The sequence below is a fragment of the Chlamydomonas reinhardtii genome, chromosome 12, assembly GCF_000002595.2.
Source record: "Chlamydomonas reinhardtii strain CC-503 cw92 mt+ chromosome 12, whole genome shotgun sequence".
In the NCBI taxonomy this organism is placed as follows: domain Eukaryota; kingdom Viridiplantae; phylum Chlorophyta; class Chlorophyceae; order Chlamydomonadales; family Chlamydomonadaceae; genus Chlamydomonas; species Chlamydomonas reinhardtii.
The window spans coordinates 7,173,868-7,189,664 of NC_057015.1; the positions used below are offsets into that span (position 1 = coordinate 7,173,868).

At 62.9% G+C, this 15,797-nt stretch overlaps 4 protein-coding genes across 4 annotated transcripts; 3 read left to right on the top strand and 1 right to left on the bottom strand.

Moving 5' to 3' along the window:
* Positions 1-42: 42 nt before the first annotated feature.
* CHLRE_12g558700v5 (uncharacterized protein) lies at positions 43-3,647 on the bottom strand. The gene is made up of 7 exons (XM_001702789.2): positions 3,458-3,647; positions 3,177-3,277; positions 2,877-2,942; positions 2,589-2,672; positions 2,169-2,355; positions 1,665-1,955; positions 43-1,341 (listed from the first exon to the last, which is right to left on the bottom strand). Exons 1-7 carry the CDS (start codon positions 3,566-3,568, stop codon positions 1,039-1,041), a joined length of 1,143 nt encoding a protein of 380 aa, XP_001702841.1. The 5' UTR covers positions 3,569-3,647; the 3' UTR covers positions 43-1,038.
* A 100-nt stretch (positions 3,648-3,747) lies between these two features.
* On the top strand, positions 3,748-7,930 carry CHLRE_12g558650v5 (uncharacterized protein). The gene is made up of 9 exons (XM_043069139.1): positions 3,748-3,991; positions 4,149-4,208; positions 4,417-4,465; positions 4,670-4,831; positions 5,028-5,791; positions 6,032-6,232; positions 6,359-6,655; positions 6,906-7,133; positions 7,257-7,930. Exons 1-9 carry the CDS (start codon positions 3,848-3,850, stop codon positions 7,425-7,427), a joined length of 2,076 nt encoding a protein of 691 aa, XP_042918865.1. The 5' UTR covers positions 3,748-3,847; the 3' UTR covers positions 7,428-7,930.
* A 477-nt stretch (positions 7,931-8,407) lies between these two features.
* On the top strand, positions 8,408-11,443 carry CHLRE_12g558600v5 (uncharacterized protein). Its single transcript, XM_001702766.3, has 5 exons — positions 8,408-9,053; positions 9,225-10,053; positions 10,188-10,386; positions 10,563-10,724; positions 10,851-11,443. Exons 1-5 carry the CDS (start codon positions 8,939-8,941, stop codon positions 10,986-10,988), a joined length of 1,443 nt encoding a protein of 480 aa, XP_001702818.2. The 5' UTR covers positions 8,408-8,938; the 3' UTR covers positions 10,989-11,443.
* A 54-nt stretch (positions 11,444-11,497) lies between these two features.
* CHLRE_12g558550v5 (hydrolase, alpha/beta fold family protein) lies at positions 11,498-15,767 on the top strand. The gene is made up of 8 exons (XM_001702767.2): positions 11,498-11,688; positions 11,989-12,030; positions 12,294-12,562; positions 12,725-12,787; positions 13,042-13,172; positions 13,570-13,711; positions 14,039-14,196; positions 14,433-15,767. Exons 1-8 carry the CDS (start codon positions 11,558-11,560, stop codon positions 14,547-14,549), a joined length of 1,053 nt encoding a protein of 350 aa, XP_001702819.2. The 5' UTR covers positions 11,498-11,557; the 3' UTR covers positions 14,550-15,767.
* The last annotated feature ends 30 nt before the right edge of the window (positions 15,768-15,797 follow it).

The following is a 15,797-nucleotide window of genomic DNA, read 5'->3' on the forward strand; positions in this document are numbered from 1 at the left end:
GTCGCAGATGGCTTCGAAAGACAACTGCAGTAATAATACCTCTGGAAGGCCTCTCTAAAATGCTTCTCCTTCCATCTGGAAGCCAGGTTTTGGGAAGCCTTTGCCAGGGGGGAGGGGGTACAAACTACAACCCCATGTCCCAAACCGTCCCCGCTAGACCCACCACAAGCTGCGGGCCCCGTGGTGCTCGCCTACAGCCAAGCGGCGAAATATGTTAATGCCCGTGTGTCAGGGCTCGGAGTGCCGTACGTCCAAGAAGACTGTGACTGCCTGCCCTGCGCTCTGTCACGCACTCACGCAAACGCGTGACAAGGGCCTTGGAGCCACAGAAGCCACGTCCAAGAGCCACGGCCAGCCGTTGCCCGTTGTTGCTGGAACAAGGAGCGGCAGGCCAGAGCTGCTTCACCTGGATCAGCTCAGAGGTACAGGTAGCCAAAAGCATGACGTTACTGCTTGCATCGTGCGGCATATTACCAACCGGGGGTCCAGCCACACCCCAGCACTGGAGCGGACTGCGGACACCGCAAGTCCGCAACGCCACACCCTATTTGCCATCGCCTCTACACCTCACAAATTGCCTGAGGATTTCAAAACCTGCAACCTACGAACACAGTCCATGCCACCACATAACCCTGCGCTCCTCCATCATGTCCAGTCCCCCCCCATTTCCTATGTCGTTGGGCTCGGGCACATACTCCCCCCCCCCCAACCACCCCATCCCAGGACGTGCTTCAAGCCACCAAGCCCTCACACCAGCGCCACCAATCACTCCACACCATTCCAACTAGCTGCGACAACCTCTCCCGGCATCGTGCGCTTTCGTTTCCTTGAAGCATCGTCGGTGGCCTGCCCCTCCTCCCGTCCACCGCCGCACTCCCGCCAGCCCTCCACCAGCACCCCTGTCCACCAGCACCCCTGTCCACCAGCACCCCTGTCCACCAGCACCCCTGTCCACCAGCACCCCTGTCCACCAGCACCCCTGTCCACCAGCACCCCTGTCCACCAGCACCCCTGTCCACCAGCACCCCGCCGCGCGTGCTACGACGCGGTGGGCAGGATGGTGAAGAAGTAGTTGACCTCCAGCACGCCGTCCTCGGGCAGGTCGGTGCAGTGCACGCCGTTGCGCACCGCGTCCAGCCCGAACCGCGCCCGCAGCGAGGCCGGCCGCAGCACGCGGCCCAACTCCGGGTCCAGCGGCCCCGCCAGCTGCCGGAACGGCTCCACGGCGTCAGCGCCGTCGCGGTCCGCCACCTCCAGCGCGATGCAGGCGCCGGACGTGAGCTGCTCCACCATTGAGTTGAAGTCGCCCGCCGGCAGCACGCCCTTGTACACCTCCAGGAACTGCAGGCGCGGGCGAGGGGCCGGGCGAAGGGTGGGTGACGTTGGGTTCGTGTTCGTGTGTACCGTATAAGCTGCTGCCAACGATGATGGGCTGTGGACGTTGACGTGAGGCCAGTCAACAGCTCTGACGCAGCCGCACGCGCCATGAGCAGCCTTGCTACCACAATCCGCTGCGGCACAACGTTTGCTTACCCGCTGCCCGCGCCCCAGAGCGCTTCCTTCCCCCAGACCCCCACCCGTCCTGTGACTGTTTCCTTACGGGATTGGTTCAACGTTAACCCCCAGACCCCCACCCGTCCTCCTCGCCGGCTCCTCGCACGCACCTCCGCCGCCGCGTTGCGGTCCAGGTTGTACAGCCCGCCGGCCGTCACCTCGAACGACTCCTGGATGAGATCAATGACCAGCCCCGCCGCGCCGTCCGCCACCAGGTGCGGCTTGACCAGGCACAGCGTGGTCCCGGCCGCCAGGTCGCACTTGCCCGGGTAGCGCCCGGGGCCGAACCAGAAGTTGCACTCCTCCGCCGCGGTGTCGGGTGCGTCGGAGCCGTGGCAGGCGTTGAAGGTCTTGTCGGTGCCGAACTGCGCGCGCAGCGAGCCGGGCGCCTCCGCGCGGGCCTGCAAGGAGCGGGGCAAGGAGCGGGGGGCAAGGAGCCGGCGATGAAGCGATGCTGATGTTCAGAAGGGGCTGGCTTGTGCCCCGATCTGAGGAGCAGCTGCACCCCGCCCTGTCAGCGCCACCACTTCTGCTCCAAATCAAACACCACAACTACAGCCCACCGCATCACGCGCCCCGCCCTTGCCCCCACCCTCGACCTTGTCCCTCCGCACCTGGTTGCTGTCGGTGGGGCCGATGAGCTCGCGCCACTTGCGGATGGCCCCCGGCGCCACCAGCTCCATAGCCACCACGCGGCCGCTGGACATGAAGTCCGTCAGGCGGTCCACGAAGGGCTTACCGGCGTGCACGGCGTAGAACTCGCCCGCCTCCTCCTTGGACAGCTTGCCGATGCGAAGCTTGCTGCGGGCGTGGGTGGGGGTGGCGTGGGCGTGGGTGGCGAGGGCGTGGGTGGCGAGGGCGTGGGCGGCGGGGGTCCCAGCGACACATTCTTATCAGGGGGGTGGGTGGGTGGGTGGCGCAGAGGGCCGCGGTTGCAGAGCATTTGGCACTTGAACCAGGAAATGTGAGATGCAGGGGCATGCCCAACCGCCCTCCCCTGAACCTCGCGTCCCCGTCGGGCTCTCTCAGCACACCTGATGAGGAACCCGCTTTGGCAGATGGCATTGATGATCTTGCCCATGTTCTTGTACGCGTCCGGCTTGATCATGGCTAGTGTCCTGTGGGGCATAGCGACAACCAGTCGTAAGTGTCAGTTCCATCCACTTTCAGCAGCTGACCGGCTCTTGAGGAAAGCGCACTATGCACGTGGCCACAGATTCCCGTGTGCTGTATGCCGGCTGCCCAACAGCAGCCGCGCTGCCTGCCCCCGCCATCCGCCGAGCGAGTTTGCACTGCGTAGCGCCACAGACACAGCCACCCACCGTTCCGACTGGCTCTCCATTCTGTTGCGCGTGAACTCATCACCATATTCTGTGAGCTTCAGTTGCCTGTGCCAGTGTGCACCATGAATGTCGTCAAGCGGGACAGCAGTCGAACACTTCAACAGGACAGGCCCCATGACTTCTCGAATGGGCACACGGTAGGTTTGGAACCTCATTGATGGTGTTCCGGTGATGCGCTGCATGGGGACCCGCCCGGCCGTAGCACGATTGCCGTCGGCCACGCCACAAAAACACACGCGCACACGACAGGGGCCCGCGGGCGCCCCACCCCCCACCCACCGGCTGAAAACGGTCACCACCGAGCCCAGAAAGAGGAGGGAGGGCTTGAGCTCCTCATACTTTGTCCGTTTAAGGAAGTGCCGGCGGTTCTTGATGTCCACCTGCGCGTTGGAAGGCCGCGCGGGACACATGGCTGGTGAGGAGGCCGCGCGGAATTCATCCACGGACATAGCTGCCTCCCGTAAGCAGAGAGCATGAAGTGATGCTCAGAGCTCTGGTCCTTAGGGTCAGGGGCACCGCAAGCAGAGCTCCGCATGCTGCCACATTCGAGGAACTCTCACCATCTCCACCTCCTTCGACTCCGGATAGTAGAACAGCTGATACTTCCAGAGAATGCCAGACGCTGGATCTAACCATTCTGAAATGAAGCAGTAACGCAGGTTGGCTGCCATTTTTGGAAGTCAGGAGTCGCGCCTGGGGCCTCGTTGCAATGCGTTATGCAAATTGAATGTTGACGTTTATAGTGCAAATTCATCCAATGATCATGCCTCTCCAACATAAACTGGAATCGAACTCTCGGGCCATCATTGCACGCAAATAGTCAATTCCCTCCCCTGCCTGTGGATCTGTGCTTGAAATCGCAACGTTTAATTATTGCGCTTGATATTTACCAGTGAAAAACATATATAGGTCCCGCCGCAAGCAGGCGCGCTTTGCGCCTTTCTTAAACAATGACGGGCCCTCAGCAGGCGCCCGCTAAGCAAGTTGTGGGGTTCCATGTCGAGGGAGCGAGCCCATCTCCCACGGCGCCATCGCTGTTGAACACGATGACGGCCGGCTCGCCCACGCCCGTGATTATTCCGCCCACTTTCCAGGTGAGATGTCGCGCACAAATGTTGCTCGGAGATATGGGAACGCCCAGCACCTGGTTCTCCAAGTATGGCGCCGGACCGGCCATTTTCACGTCGACCCCGACCCCGCCACCCCCCCCCCCTCCCGGTGCCCCGTCTGAACCCGGCTCTGCTTTTACAGAGAGAGGCCTCGCACGGCTCGCGGTCGCAGGGCATTGCGGACGCAGCGGCTCGCGCTCTGGTAGGCGCGGGATGCTATGGTCGTGAGGGCCTGGTGTCAGGGGCCGCTACGCCTGCGCGTAGGATGACGGGAAGCTGGGCTCCAGCCGTGTTGCTGCGGCTGGGGCGAGCTAGAACGCTCAGTAGCCGCGGGGGCGAGCCAGAACGCCCATTCGGGAAGATGCACTCGGTCAGACCTTCTTGCGCCAATGCTTGCCTGAACTTTGCAGGAGGTCGGTGCCGCAACCTCCACATCCACGGCGCAGGCCGCCCCTGAAGGCAAGCGCCGGCAGCTGAGGGTCGAGCGCCGGCGAGCTGGCGGGCTTGGGGCACGAGCTGGATGGGGCACGGCTAGGGCATTGGAGATTATATCCCGGGCGAGATGTCACTTCCTGGAATGGGATGAGCTCGCTGCCTTGCATAGTGTTGCGGGCAGATGCAATGCACCATGAAGTGACGCTTCCCTACACGTCGCCCTTGCAGCTTCTGGCGCCACCGGGAGCCGCACTGCTGCTGCCCCGCCCTCGACATCGGCGCCGCGGCCCATCCACGCGGCGGAAAAGGCGGAGGCTTCGCACGCGGGCCTGGTGAAGATGGTCTCGCAGGCCAGCGTGGGCTCGGAGGCGTCCGTTTCAACCGCCTCAGGTGCGGCGGCTAGGAAGCAGCAGGCACGGGGTTCAATGCGCTTATAGTCTGTATTTTGGACGTGGGGAGGCGCGGTGTTGGAGCGTAGGACCTACAGGATTAGGCTACGTTCAGTGGATGAGGAATGCTACTGGCGACCTATGCCAAGAGGTTGCGCGCTAAAAGGTGTGGTTCGCCGCCCTGCTCTGTACTGCAGCGGGGATGTTTTCTATCGATACCTCCACGGTTCGCCAAACTCCATCGCCGCAACCCTCCCCCTTCGCGGGGCACTCAAAGCAGCCTGCGGATGGCGCTGCCGACAAGGGTGCCGCCAGTGGGGCTGCAGGGTCTGCGGGCGCCAGTGGGCCGCCCGACGGCGCCAAGGGGCCCAAGCCCCAGCGCGAAATGACAAAGGCTGAGCGCCGCGCTCTCCAAGAGAGCCAGCGTGCAGCTAAGGCGGCACAGAAGGCGGGGTCGGGCGCGCCGGCGCCTCCCGCCGCCAAGGGTGGGGCAGGTGGCGCGGACGCGGCGCGGGCGAGCAAGGGCGGCGGTGCAGCTGGAGGCGCGGCGGAGCCGCGGCCAAGCGGTGGAAAGCCAGCGGCAGCGGCGGGCGGCGCGGCACCGAGGGCAGACGGGGACCGTAGGGTAGACAGCGCCGGAGGCGCGGGCGCCGCAGGCGGTGCGGGCGGGGCCGGCAATGCCGCCAGCGCGGCGGCGTCAGCCGGCGCCGGAGGCGCTGGCGGGGCCGACGGTGGCGCCGCGCCCAAGAAGAAGAAGGACCCGAAGGCGGTGTCGCTCAACTCCACTGAGCTGTTTGCGCACCTGCAGCAGTTCAAGCGCATCAACGTGGGCAACCTGCTGCAGCTGCCGGCCGCCGCCAACATCCACCCCGCCATCCTGCAGCTGGGCCTGCGCTACGCGGACGGCTCCATCCGCGGCGCCAACGCGCGCTGCCTCGCCATGCTCAACGCCTTCTGCCAGGTGAGTGCCCATTGTGCCTTTGAACAGGCTCGGATCCTGGATTCCTGACTCCTGAGCCTGGGCCGAAGCGGCGCGTATGCCAGCAGTGCATGACGGAGGTTACACACGGGGCAATATGTGGTTCTGGTTTGGGGAGGGCGACGTGAGACGCGTGTGTTAATGGCAGTTACCGCAGCATCAGCCTCGCTAAGCGGCTGGCTTGCGCTTTCTCACTACAGTCTCAAACCCGCGCTCGCGCAGATGATCCGTGACTACAGCACGCCGGACGGCAAGGAGCTGTCGCGCGACCTGCTGCGGCACCTGTCCGAGCACGTGGCGTTCCTGGTGGTGTGCCGGCCGCTGAGCGTGGGCATGGGCAACGCCATCCGCCACCTCAAGCTGCGCATCTCGACAATTCCGCCCGACATGCCGGAGGCCGAGGCCAAGGAGCTGCTGGAGCAGGTGTGGACGGAGCATTGGGGGTGGAGAGCAAGGTGGGGAGACGTTTTTGGAATTATTACGGCATGCATAGCATCGGCCTTCCCTCACCGCCTTAACGCTCGGCCTGCTCACGTTGCTCACTCACAGGAGATTGCGGACTACGTCAACGTGCGCATTGACAGCGCCGACAAGCAGCTGGTGGGCTACGCTGTCGCCAAGGTGGAGCAGCATGGCGACGTCATCCTCACCTACGCCGCCTCGCACGTGGTGTGCCGTGCGCTGACCGAGGCGGCGCGCGCCGGCAAGTCGTTCCGGGTGGTGGTGATGGACTCCCGGCCGGAGGCGGAGGGCCGTGCCACGCTGGGGCGCCTGCTGGCTGCTGGCATCCCCTGCACCTACGTAGACCTCAACGCCGCGTCGTACATCATCCGCGAGGTCACAAAGGTGGGCGTGGTGACGGAGAGCTGAAGCAGGGGGATTGCATTCATGATTATTTAGGAACTGAAGGCGGGGGGGGGGTCCTGGAACCAAGGTAGAGGGGTCAAGTGGGATTGGCACATCCGGTAGCAAATGGGAAGGGCGGCCTGCGGAATGTTCGGGTTGTAGCCTTGTAGGGTTGTGGAAGGGATATCGGCGGGACTGCTGCATCCGGTGGCTTCACGCAAGAGGACCTTCCCCGCCGAAACCGTTGCAGGTGTTCCTGGGCGCGGCGGCGGTGCTCTCCAACGGCACGGTGCTGTCACGCGCCGGCACGGCGGCCGTGGCCATGATGGCGCACGCGCACAACAAGCCTGTGATGATCTGCTGCGAGACGCACAAGTTCAACGAGCGCGTGCAGCTGGACTCCATCACGCACAACGAGCTGGGTGACCCGGAGGCGTTGGCGGCGGTGCCGGGCAAGCCCGAGATGAACGCGCTGGAGGTGGGTTGCTTGCACGCGGGCGGGCGGAGGTGGTGCTGGTTTGGCGCTTCTGCTGCAACATGCACATCCGGTGCTAAGAATGATGGTTGTGGATTGACCCCTGGTCAACTTTCACGCACACAGGGCTGGCGCGACAACCCGCGGCTGCGACTGCTGAACCTGAAGTATGATGTGATGCCGGCCGAGTACGTGACCATGGTGGTGACGGAGTTCGGCATGGTGCCTCCCACCTCCGTGCCCGTCATCCTGCGCGAGTTCCGGCAGAGCGAGACCACGGTCAGCGGCCCGTTCTAATGTAGCGCTTGCGTGAGTGGGGCTTGTGAGCGTCCCCCGACGGGGGGAGGTGCAGTGCAGGGTTGTGCGAGAGGGTTGGGGGGGTCATGGCGCTTCGGGTGCAGAGCGTATAAAGTAGGGCATCGGATCGCGTATCTTGGTTGCTGCAGCAAAGAGCGATGGCCCAAGGCTACCAAGCGAGACAGATGCAGGTGGCAGCAGTGGTTTGTGGGTGGTCTGCCTCAGGAGCATGGGAAGTTCCAACTGAGAGGTGCTGGCGTGTGATTGATTTGAGTGCAGCAGGAGTTTGTCGGGCTTAGGACACTGTTAGTTGAGCCCGTTGGCGGCCCGTTTGACTGATATCGGTGCAAGAAGGTAACACGGCACAGACCCGCACAATACGACACAGTGGGACGCAGTGGGCGATGCGTGCTTATCTTGCGCCCACACACGTGTTGCGGGCGTGTACCTGAAATGCACAGGCTAGTACATAACCGCACCTTCAGCTGTAAGGATTGACTGCACTCCGTGTGTCCTTTGGCGGCCTTCGGCTCCCTTCGGCTACTGCAAGTAAAGCGGGTCCTCAACACCTCAAATGCTTATGATCCAGTGTGGCTTCTCGCACCGCATCCATGCAGGCACACCGGCAATCAGGGCAATGAAGTGGAGGCCTGCAGGGACCCCAGTCGCTTACCCTTGAGTACTGCCGTGGGGTGCGGGCGCCGGAGCGGAAACATCGACACAACCTGCCAGCTACCGTCGGTACAGTAACAGCGCGCGAACGACGCACCAATGCCTTGTCCCTTCTTGCTACGCATTTATGTGGGCACGGGTGGGAGCCACACACATCGGGACTACGCTTTCCTGCCCCTTGCCATGTTCCATCACGGCCGTGGGGTGCGGGCGCCGGAGCGGGTTGCCTGGCGCCGGAGCGGGTTGCCAGGCGCGTACTACGAACCCGTGGCACCCAACTGTCCAATACGGAGTTGCAAGAACTTATATCTACTTGAAACAGCTCTAAATTTGGCGTAATGCACGGTCCTGGAAAGTCAGACAGTTTGAAGTTTGACCGGAGGGACAGCTCGCCCTCTTCTGAATTACGGCCCGTTTCAGCGCTTGCATCTAATACCTGCCCCACCATCCGCTCTCTCGACGGAACTATACACATATAGACTACTTGACCGATAGCTTGACAACGCGCTCGCGCAGCTTTGAAGCGCGACGCCGACCGAATTCGTTTCGCGGTTCCTGTGCCTCAAGTCTTTGGCGCATCCTTTCCCAGCATCCTTGAGCTTGTGATCTGGCCAGAATAAATGGTATCAACGCGAAGCGGGCGAGTAATCAGCACGGATGTGGCACCGGGCACTGGCCGCGTGACTCGGAGCAAGGCGAGACACCAAGATGAGCTAGACGCTATTGCAGATGCAATTGGACAGCCCGAAATTAATTCGCCAGAACCAGCGCCCCAGCCCCAGCGCCAAACTCCCAGCCAAGCTCAGCGGACCCCGGTGGCCTTTGGATCGCCAGCGCAAATGTCTGGGACGCCGCTCACCGAGCGTGTGGTAAAGAGTGTTGGAAAGACGCCTGCCCCGGGAAAGACGCCTGGCAAGGGCGATGTGAAGAACTTGGCCTCAATGCCGCTGCCAGGTGCGCTGGGTGAAGCGTTGATCGCACCTTTGCCCATGGAAAGTCTTGATAGTAGCTTTGCGATCCTGCCCCGGCCTTGTTGCGCGAAGACAAGGTTCCGGCAGCAGGAGTGTTGCATTGGTCGAACAGCGCGCATAACCCTTCCTCATGTGGCCCTGCGTATAAATACAGATGATGGTGATGAGACGGAACCATTCGCTTCCTCGGAGGACGAGCAGCCGCGCTCGCAGCCGACCTCCCCGGGGCCCAAGCTGACGCCACCCCCGCGTGCAGCTGCGCCCCGCGCGCCGGCCCCGCAGGCCCGCGGCGCTAGCAGCAGCTCCGGCATGTTTGGCTTCTTCTCTCTGACCAGCATCCTAGTCACGATGGTGCTGGCGCTGGTGCTGGCGCCCTGCGCCGACCCGGAGCTGTTCACCACCATGCGCAAAGCCACAGCGCACTACGAGCCGCTGTGCAGGAACGTGGTGGGCCTGCAGGCCAAGGCCGCAGAGCTGCTGGCGGACGCGAAGTGGCAGGCTAGCCAGCAGGCGCGCGACCTGCACGCCAAGCTGCCGCCCAACGTGCAGGAGCTGCTGGCGAAGGCGGCGGAGCCGGTGCAGCAGGCGCACGCCGCTGCACTGCCCCTGTTCAACAAGTACGCGGCCGAGGCGCAACAGCGCCTGGACCCCATCGCTGAGAAGGCCAAGGCGGCCTGGCGTGACGCCTCCCGCGAGACCCTTACACGTGCCGCACCACTGCTGGAGCAGGCTCTCAAGGCTGCCGGCCTGACCGCCCCCCAGCCCGCTGCGCCCGCCCCCGCAGCCGCGGCCAGCCCCGCCCCCGCGACCCCGCCTCCCCCGCCCGCGCCCAAGCCGGTCCCTATCACTGTCCTGGGCCTGTCTGAGATGAACGGCATCGTGGAGGACAGCGCCAGCGTGCGGCAGTACCTGTCGGAGCTTTGGGACGCTGCAGCAGTGCAGGTGGCCTCCAAGCGCAAGGCCGTGGTCTGGGTCCTCGCCTGGTGAGTGGATTTCGCTGTTGCGGGGGGTAAAGAGCGCGCAGGAGGGGGCTTGGCCGGCATAGTGTCCTATTGCCTTGGGCCCCATGCAATGCCTGACCCACATCGTCACCCTTTCATTGTGCGTCGCACTGCAGCCGGTCCGAGGGTGAGTGCGGCGCTGCGGAGGCCAAGTTCTTCGACGCCAAATCCTTCTACCGCATCGACGGCGGCTTCTACAGCACGCCCGGCTCCGCCGGCTCGCTGCAGAGCGAGCTGACCACCTACCTGCGCGGCGAGCAGGCGGGCCTGGTGCTGGTGGGCAGCCCCAGCCGCCTGCACCCCAACGCCGTCAAGGTGGGATCGCGCTTGCTGCCCGTGGCGGCTGTGGTCACACGCAGTATTCCAGTTTACCGGCATACCCTGCACGCGGGGCGTAAGCGGGCACCCATGTCACGCGGCTACGGTGATGTGCCCAGTGGCCTGAAATGCACCTGTGTATGCCTGCCCTGCCACATCACGCCTCGGTACAGGTTCTGAACGACGCTGTCAGCGAGGGCGGCCACCTGACTCAGGACGGCGTGCCGGTGGTGACGCACCGCGCGCTTTACGTGGTGCTGGCGGACGTTCCGGGTGTGGACGTGCACGACGAGGCGGCGGTCAAGGACAAGCTGTGCGCCGACATCGCGGCCGCGGTAGGTGGCCCGGCACCGACTCTGCACTACTCTGCTGCTTGAATCGATGCGGGCTGAGTAGTAATTGCAGCGCCCAACGCCTTAGTCAGTGCTGACCTGCCTGGTTGCTCATTGCTACTGTTGCAGGGTGACGGCGACGACGCGTCGGCTGCTATCGTCCGCAGCTTCCGCCGCCGCCTGGACGCCGTGCTGCCGGCCCGCGAGGAGCAGGGCGGCGCACCTGCCTTCCGTGTGGTGACGGAGGAGGGCAATGCGGAGGAGTAAGGCAACCAGGCGTTGTCATGACGTGGCCCAGGGCATAGAGCTTAGCGATGGCGCATGCAGATGCACGAGGCAGCCATCTGTACGGCCCGGGGTGTCGTGGGTATAGGATGAATGTTTAGTGCCGCTTTGCATAAGTGGCTACTATGGGATGGGGATTGAGGACCAAAGCCTGGATTCGCTGGTTGTCCATCCGCGCCAGTTGCGCGCAGGATAACCAGCGATATGTGCGATCTAGAGTTGTGGATGTACTCCTTATGAATGGTGGAATACCCGGACATACTCATTTTGCACGGTGCTGACGGCAGCGGTGAGCGAGACGCGTTTGGATGGCCGCCGGGGGTCTGGGTGTGCGTGTCTGGGTGGGGGAGGGGGGGGCAGGCTATGCGACGATATGGCCCAAGCCACGTCATTTCTGAGGCCTGTTCATATGTAACTGGCTGTAACGGAGTTGCACTAAACTTTTCTTCTCTTGCTGAGTCCACACTTACGCTGGAACAGCTGTAAAGTTGAGCAAGCTGGAAACATAGCTCAGTGTTCGCGTGCAGTACTTGCATACTACAGTAAACACAATGTTGCTACAACGCAAGGTCGGCGCCTTTCAAAAAGGAGCGAACAGCCGAGGTCGATTGAGTCGTGTGGTGGTGCGTGCGAAGGCCCAGCCCGTGACGGAGAAGGAGGTCCGACCTGGAGTTTATGAGGGGTAAGCAGCGACCACAGCGACGCGGGTCTGGCGAAGGGTTTGGTTCCATCAACTGAGTGGTCCAGCCGAGTCGCTCGTTCGTGCTGGCCCCAAACGGCTCGGTTGCAGCGCGTTGCGGCGTGAGGCCGTGCTCTCGAGCCTATTAAGCTATATTGCATAGCCTATCTATGGCTGGGGGTCAGTCCAAGGGCTACGGGGCGTTGGCTGCACGCGTGCCGCCCAGCGACGAGCGGTGCTGGGAACTGCTAGGGATGGCAGTCGCGGCATCATGGTGTTGTGCAATGTGTCAACTTGCCACAGGTACTGGACATGGAAGGGCCACCAAATCCGTTACCAGCGCAGGTGGGCAGTACTGGGGTGGGTGGGTGGGGGCAGGCGCAGACACAGGCGCAGACAAGGCCGCTTGGATTCACCTCAGCCCACGCTGTGAGGAACCTTAACGCCGTAGGACAGGTTTAGGAGGGTGCTGCGGTTTGTTTCTAGGCCAGGCAACCCCAAGGCCGCCTGCCAGTCACCTCATATACCTTGGACATCTGTAGCTGCCGCTATGTGTGCAGTTGTCGACGTCACCATGCCCCTCCCCACGGCCCCTTGCAACTCTGCAGCGGCGATCAGGGAACGCCATTACTGCTGGTGCACGGCTTCGGCGGCAACGCCGATCACTGGCGTAAGAACACGCCAGAGCTGGCCAAGAGCGGCCACCGTGCCTTCGCCATCGATTTGCTCGGCTACGGCTACTCTGACAAGCCGGACCCCAAAGCCGCGCCGCCCAACAGCATTTACAACTTTGAGAACTTTGGCGACCAGCTTGTTGACTTTATCAAGGAGCGCATTGGCTCCGAGCCCACCTTCGTCATCTGCAACTCAGTGGGTGGTGAGCACGCCGGGATGCATGGGGTAGGGAACAGCGGTACGCTTTGTCACGAGGGTTGCCTATAGCCACGGCGCCCGCCCCAAGTGCGCTTCGTGTACTGATGTCACAATCCTGCCATGCTGGCGAGGCGCACACCTCATCTGACTCCTGTGGCCGTGTCAGGCCTGGCGGGCCTGCAGGCCTCCATCGTGGCGCCGGAGCTGGTGAAGGGCGTGCAGTGCATTGGTGAGTGTACCGTATGGGGGTCGTATGTGGGTCGTTTCGGGGTCCGGGGTATGGTTGTGGGACAAGCACGTTGTCATGGTGCTGGTAGGACGTGATGCTGGCAGAGACGTCGGCGAGGAAGGGGGCACGCCAGGGCCGCAGCAGGATCACCTACTTCCAAGCGCACTGACCTTGGAGAGACTGAGGGCCCCGAGCACCACCAAGCCATCCTTGACCACGCCCACCGCCGCCCACCGCCGCCATTCCATCCGCAGACATCTCGCTCCGCGGGCTGCACGTGAAGCGGCAGCCGGCTTGGCAGCGGCCCTTCGTGGCGGCCTTCCAGCGCTTCCTGCGCGAGACGGACGCGGGCAAGGCCTTCTTCGGCAACGTGGCCACCGAGCGGGTGAGACCCCCGGCTGTGCAGGCCACCGTGAGGCGGCTGTGACTGGGTGTAAAACGATGAACCAAATCCGTCAGGAAACAGTCGCGCGGCAAGGAGGACTGCAGCTGCATATGCGAGTCGTTGTACATCACTGTAGGTAGTCGGGCGGGCTTGGGCAGTGTAGCGGCAGTGACTGGGGTGGCGAAGCCGCGGTCGGATGCTGTATACCTGGAGAGTACGTGAGGAGTCATCATGCCCCCAACGTAGGGGGGGGCGCTTCCCATCTACCGTAGTTCTCAAAAGAAGCCAGTCTCCCACCACCTTTTTTTGTTGAGCCCTCCTCGCGGCTGCTTGCCCCTCGAATGTGGGCTTGGAGTCGGCTACATTTGGGTAATGTGCGTTCCCTCCATCCGTGCAGACCGTGGGCAACATCCTGCGCCAGGCCTACGGGCGCAAGGAGGCCGTGACGCCCGAGCTGGTGCAGGCCATTCTGGCGCCGGGGCTGCGGCCGGGTGCCGTGGACGTCTTCCTGGACTTCATCTCCTACTCCGGCGGCCCGCGTGAGTCAACTGGGTAACGTCGAGCCGGGATCAGGTCATCATACCGTTTTCAATTGACCAAGTACCGTAGTGTGTAGGGGTTGCAGTGGCGTTTAAGGATGGGCCGGATGGCCTACTGTACAGGCCCTGCAGCAGTCAGCGCCAGCGCGCATTGCGCGCCCTTTCAAACCGATCCTACTTGTACTTACATACCGTTTGTGCGGGACATGCCTACAACACCTTGAAACGACGCGTCCTGCCCCTGGACGGGCTTTTCATTGATGATAGGAGTAATCCGTTGGGCTCAGGTGTGTAACCCCGCTACCCTCACCCTCCGCCGCCCTGCAGTGCCTGAGGAGCTCATGGCTGCCACAACCCGCCCCGTCAGCATCCTGTGGGGCGAGGCCGACCCCTGGGAGAACGTGCATGAGGGCCGCCGCCTGTTCGCGCCGCTGCCCTCCGTCGTGGAGTTCGTGTCGCTACCCGGGGTGGGGCACTGCCCGCAGGTGAGGTGTGCTGGGGCGTTGGGATGCGGGCTGTGCGGGAGCGCTGAGACAGAGGGGCTGTATTGGGCTTGCATGTGTGTGCGTGGTTGCAGTGTACACAGTGCCCTCCAACTCCCATCCTTCTAACACTCTGTGGGGACATGGCGAGGCTTGTCCCGTAACATGAACCATGCATCCTCCCCATCACCGTACCTCAAACGCTGATGCTCGTCGTGTCGACGCTCCTCAACTCGCAGGACGAGGCGCCGGAGCTGGTGAACCCGCTCATTGAGCGCTTCGTGGCGGCGTACAGCGCGGGGGGCGGCGGCGCGGCGGCGCTGGCGCAGGTGCAGGCCAGCACGGCAAGGGCGTGAGCGTTGCGTTGATGGTGACGAGCATCGCGTGTGAGTGGGACTGATCGTGTTGGTGGTGTTGCATTGTTGTGTGGCAAGTGAAATGAAGATTTTGTGAGAGAGGGTTGGGCGAGGTTAGTGGAGGTTTGATGTGCGGTGGGTGTTATTGTGGATGGAGTGAAGTACTGGTAGTGGGGTGGAGCGGGCGCGTAGGCTGGATGCAGTCTTGGTGTGAGCCTGGATCAGTCAATAGGTTAAGAGAGACAGTGTAGTATGCACCAATACGATTTGGTTCCATAGGTACGAGAGGAAAGTGGAGAATATAGTAGCATGTGTGAAGAAAGGATGAGAGCAAAGAGAGAGGGAGTGAGGGGGAGAGTGGAGTGGGCCCGCGGCTCAGCGGCGCAAGTGTGGATGGCGGAACCACTGGTGCTGACTGTGTATCTATAGCTGCGGAGGTGATGCAGAGATGCGGAGGCACGCAGAGACGTCTGGACCACCGGGCACGTGCGGTAGCACGGGAACGAATGATCTGTGCTGCGATCGTGCTTACTCCAGCTATCCAACTGCTGCTGCAGGGCGGCAGCTGTCCCGGGGGTGGCGCGGAGGCGGCGAAGCGCGTCCGGTGGGGGCCCAGCGGCCCAGCGCGGTGCAGAACCTGCCTCGACCGCAACCACAAGCGCCAGAAATGTGGCCCACCGCTGGACAAGCTGCTGCACGAACTGCTGCAGCGACAGCGACAGCAACTTCATGGTCGTGGGCTGAGTCGGTGGCTGTTAGCCGGATGCTAGAGGGTATTGCCATCGATCGGCTGTCACACCTGTTGATGTCTGGACCATTCACCATCTCAGCCCCACGCTTCCCATGGTATCGTTGGTATCTCAGATATGGATGTTCGACCACACGAGTTCGTTCCTGAAACGACCCTGCTGCCAGAGGCGGTGTGGGTCAGCACGTACCGTGTTGGGGCTGAGTCGGTGGCTGGGCTGGGGCTGAGTTGCAGTGCTTGCGCTTTAGAGTCATGGGGGCGCGGTGTCAGTTGGCGATATGTCGGCCCTCCCTATTCTGGTGCGAGGTGCTCCGGTGATAATCTGTTGGATAGATACTACAATAGCTGGCCTGACGGTGATGCAGACCTGATGGGGTGCGTAGGGATGCAGTTGCCCAGCTGCAGTTCGCAGGAGGCCGCGGCAGCGGCAGTGGAGTGAGGTGGCGCGCAGTTTGTAACAACAGTCTTGAGAACGTGTCTGTGTCTGGTGCCCTGACAAA

Excerpts from the sequence above, each read along its gene's own strand:
- CHLRE_12g558600v5 (XM_001702766.3), top strand. The coding sequence starts at position 8,939 with ATGTCTGGGACGCCGCTCACCGAGCGTGTGGTAAAGAGTGTTGGAAAG. Across the intron at positions 9,054-9,224 it reads GGCCTCAATGCCGCTGCCAG|ATGATGGTGATGAGACGGAA; the intron begins GTGCGCTGGGTG and ends GTATAAATACAG. Across the intron at positions 10,054-10,187 it reads GTGGTCTGGGTCCTCGCCTG|CCGGTCCGAGGGTGAGTGCG; the intron begins GTGAGTGGATTT and ends GTCGCACTGCAG.
- CHLRE_12g558550v5 (XM_001702767.2), top strand. The coding sequence starts at position 11,558 with ATGTTGCTACAACGCAAGGTCGGCGCCTTTCAAAAAGGAGCGAACAGC. Across the intron at positions 12,031-12,293 it reads CAAATCCGTTACCAGCGCAG|CGGCGATCAGGGAACGCCAT; the intron begins GTGGGCAGTACT and ends GCAACTCTGCAG. Across the intron at positions 12,563-12,724 it reads CATCTGCAACTCAGTGGGTG|GCCTGGCGGGCCTGCAGGCC; the intron begins GTGAGCACGCCG and ends TGGCCGTGTCAG.
- CHLRE_12g558650v5 (XM_043069139.1), top strand. The coding sequence starts at position 3,848 with ATGACGGGCCCTCAGCAGGCGCCCGCTAAGCAAGTTGTGGGGTTCCAT. Across the intron at positions 3,992-4,148 it reads TTATTCCGCCCACTTTCCAG|AGAGAGGCCTCGCACGGCTC; the intron begins GTGAGATGTCGC and ends CTGCTTTTACAG. Across the intron at positions 4,209-4,416 it reads ACGCAGCGGCTCGCGCTCTG|GAGGTCGGTGCCGCAACCTC; the intron begins GTAGGCGCGGGA and ends TGAACTTTGCAG.
- CHLRE_12g558700v5 (XM_001702789.2), bottom strand. The coding sequence starts at position 3,568 with ATGGCAGCCAACCTGCGTTACTGCTTCATTTCAGAATGGTTAGATCCA. Across the intron at positions 2,356-2,588 it reads CAAAGCGGGTTCCTCATCAG|CAAGCTTCGCATCGGCAAGC; the intron begins GTGTGCTGAGAG and ends CCACGCCCGCAG. Across the intron at positions 1,342-1,664 it reads ACCGCAACGCGGCGGCGGAG|TTCCTGGAGGTGTACAAGGG; the intron begins GTGCGTGCGAGG and ends CCGCGCCTGCAG.